Source organism: Theobroma umbraticum, unplaced genomic scaffold (assembly GCF_002168275.2).
Source record: "Theobroma umbraticum cultivar Fairchild unplaced genomic scaffold, ASM216827v3 scaffold_147.0, whole genome shotgun sequence".
Lineage (NCBI taxonomy): Eukaryota > Viridiplantae > Streptophyta > Magnoliopsida > Malvales > Malvaceae > Theobroma > Theobroma umbraticum.
The window spans coordinates 2,775,860-2,779,384 of NW_018397259.1; the positions used below are offsets into that span (position 1 = coordinate 2,775,860).

At 36.9% G+C, this 3,525-nt stretch overlaps 1 protein-coding gene across 1 annotated transcript; it reads left to right on the forward strand.

Annotated features, from left to right (window-relative positions):
• Nucleotides 1-2,271: 2,271 nt before the first annotated feature.
• On the forward strand, nucleotides 2,272-3,181 carry LOC110415541 (cotton fiber protein). The gene has a single exon (XM_021427218.1). It carries the CDS (start codon nucleotides 2,276-2,278, stop codon nucleotides 2,876-2,878), a length of 603 nt encoding a protein of 200 aa, XP_021282893.1. The 5' UTR covers nucleotides 2,272-2,275; the 3' UTR covers nucleotides 2,879-3,181.
• The last annotated feature ends 344 nt before the right edge of the window (nucleotides 3,182-3,525 follow it).

Sequence of the window (3,525 nt, forward strand, 5' to 3'; positions counted from 1 at the left end):
CATTTTATCAATAGCTGTTTTTTGCTTTTGTTAGGGAGCATGTCGCGAGTTTATCTCTAAATCTTTGTTGTTTTTGAGATACAAATCTTGATCAGTTCCTGATGTATGTACTTAACTGCTTATACAATACCGAACTTGAACATGTGCACAAATGTTTAACGTGACAGCTAGCTGCAGTGTTCCAAAGGATGCCTTTCGCATCGCATCTCAGTTAGTTATTTACGGATTAGATTCCCCAGAAGAAATAATTGAGGTTCAGATAAATGACAAGGGAGTTCCCCCTGTCCTGTAAGTTGTTACTCTGACAACAAACGGAGAACATTAAATTATTTACAGGAAGGGGAAGGGGGGTTAGTTTTTACTTTGCAAATCAAACACATTGGATCCTTATGTTGCAGAGATACCAAGCTGATGAATTGCTATAATATGTGAGGCAGTAGCTATTACAATTCTGGGAAATTCTTAGACTGCCTGTGTGCTGAAAAGCACTAGTCGTTAATGGATTCCCAGAATCCGTGCATATCTAGCATTTGAGTGATAAATTATCTACAAATTAAAGAGTAATTTAGTCCCAACTCCTTCAACAGCTGTCAAAGAAATTATAGAAACATGGTTGTCCATTCCATCACCAGCAAAGCAAACTTACAAGTCTCATTCGGGTGCAATTCCGACGGTACAAGTCATCGCCTTTCCCTTCAGATTTTAGGAGCAAGTCACAAGTAAGGTTAAATACCAATAGCGGTTGGACACAGACGACTTGAGAAGTGTTTGGAAATTAAAATAGTTAAAATCTGGTTCTTTCAGGAAAATGACCACTATATTTGGTTCAATTTCGTAAGGTGTACGGTCTTTTTCTATGATAATTACTGGTCAATCTACCTCTTTTTCCACAATAAGTCTATAAAACTTTGGTGGGTATAGCTCAGTTTTGATTTCATTGTCTAGGATCATCTTCAGGAAAATGCCAATGTTTTTGTTCTCTAGTTCAGCCAGTCAAAAGCTCTTATCTATCTCTCCATGTATGTATTGTCAATTCAATTTTTTGCCCAAAGTCAACAACAACTCCCCCATATTATACATTTTTGGTTCCCAATATCAGTTTCAGTAAAAGCGAGACTTTCCAATGTTAAATGAGAATTATTTGGCGTGAAGTGAAAAAGTCTGATGCCGAAATCATGCAAACACAGAAGAAAAAAACTAATCAAGAGTTGTTATCCTACTTTCTGTGCTTTGGGTCAGCTGAATCATTAGTGGAAAATGCCAATGCTGTTATTTGTATTATCCAACATGGCCAAATAAGTGCTTCCAAGATAAGTGAACACTGAAGACAAAAAGATTTTTAAACCCAGAATATGTACAAAGAGATGAGCAGACTTCTTAAAGATCTGAGCTAGCGAGTAAACGTTTGATTGCAGACTAATCTATTCGAGCTCCGGCACTGATAAGAGGTAGATTATATTATTCCTTGGAGTGGTAATTTTGGCTGATATTAAGCCTTAATAGCCGTTCTCGAGTTGCTTATACCTGTTTTAAAAGATTTGCTAGTGTTAAAGCAACCATAGACGTCATCCCAAAGTTACTTTACCTCTCTCGGGTTAACGCCAAATTGGCCCCAGTATACAGTTTTAAATAGTGGGAAAGGTCCCAAATTTTCAAAATATGTAAGCGGGTCTTGTGGGGTGAAAAACCTTGAGATTTGCTTGCCACAAAAATCCAAAAAATTCCCTGCATGGCCTAAGATTCCAGGCCTTATCATGAGTTATGAAGCAAATGAAAGATTCATGTTAAAGCAGCAGAGAGACACAGTTGGACCATTCAGATAACTTAGGCTTAAACGTGCAGTTAATTTTATATTGGACTGTAATTGTGATCTTACTATTATGATACAATACAGTCTAGTTAATTAAAAGAGTACTCTGTTTTTCCTTTTTCTTTATTGTTATTTGGAAAGGGTTGTTTACTTTGGTTCTAAGCATGGTTTTGAACAGAGTGAGCCTCTGCCAGTTCTGGTAATTTATTTCAAGAAAAAGAGTGATTTATCACTTATCAGGCACATTGGTTGCTGCGACCAAATAAGGTCATATTGTTTATGTTCAAGTCTTTGTCAAGTTCTAAATCCATAGAAAAGGAAAAAGGTAAGGAGTACTCCCAAATCTGCAAAGTAGATGGCAATGCTTTAAATAACTCAAAAGTCAAGTGGCATTTTGGTAATCAAGACCCTTTATAACTCCATTTGAGCATGGTTCCGGATTCCCATATACCAAACAAATAAAAAATGGTTGGCCCCTCCTACCTAAAAACCTTGCTCCCCCTTCAAGCCTTCTCATTGAAATCACCATCTTCTACCCTAAACTCCATGAAGATCAAAACTCTTATCCACACCCTCATCTATGCTCAAGTTTGTCGTCTCATTCGAGCATTTTCCAAAGCAAAATCCATTGCCATGCAAATTTATAAAGAAAGCAAGCCTATACATTTCATTTCCAACTCAAAGACCACAAAAACGAACTACAAGCATAAGAAGCTATTCTTTGGTTCATTTCGGCTACACTACAATTGGTGCTCTTCTCATGTTACACCAGTTCCAGCTCCAGTTCTAGAAGGCTGTACGGCAACTCATTTGTACTATGATTCAACATGGAACTCTGTTATTTCAACTGAGCAATGTGATGATCAGGATACTGTGGAGTCTGAGCTTTCAGGTTACCTTCAATGGCTAGAAGAGAAGAAGGTTAATGGTAATTCTACTGCTGAGACAGATATCAATGAGATTGATAGGCTAGCAGAAATGTTTATAGCTGATTGTCATGAAAAGTTTAGGTTGGAGAAGCAGGAGTCTTACAGGAGATTCCAGGAAATGCTGGCTAGAAGCATGTGAAGGTTTTTCTTAATTATTAGCTAATCTTTCTTCTTCTTCTTTTTTAATTTTGCTTTCCCAAGCTTCTGTATGTCACATACATTGGTGGGGGTGAGAAAGTGTAGTCATTGAGAGACTGGAGGGCCTTTTTCTTTCTTTCTTTTGTTCTTTTTCCCTTGTAACTTTTCTTCCCTTATTTTGTGTATGGAGAATTGTACATGACAGAGTGTGGGGTATTTGTGCAATTCTTCTCTTAAATTTGTGATGGTTTGGTTTCCACTTGCAAGGTTATATATGATTGGTGGGAGTGGATCTGCTTCTGAAGTCCTTGGATTCAAATTGTGGGAATTCCTCACTTTCTTTCTCTTAAGTATATTAAAAACATCTTTAGGGGATGGGGAAGACAAAATGTTAAAGAAAACATTAATCATGAATTTTTTTCCAGAATTGTATGCTTTCCTCCCTTATTTAGAAGCAGCTGGTAGATGAATGTTCTATTCGATCAGGTAGAAGAAACAGAGTAGCTATGGATAGGTTTCAGGGCCAAAAAGTCTTAACCAGTAGGTTTTTTTATTATAAACATATGATGGAAAGTTCTGTGTAGATGCTAATCCACTTTCACTAGTATATCATGTTAATTATGGATCAGTAACTTAATCATATGTCAA

Coding starts and splice junctions, on each gene's coding strand:
- LOC110415541 (XM_021427218.1), top strand. CDS start 2,276: ATGGTTGGCCCCTCCTACCTAAAAACCTTGCTCCCCCTTCAAGCCTTC.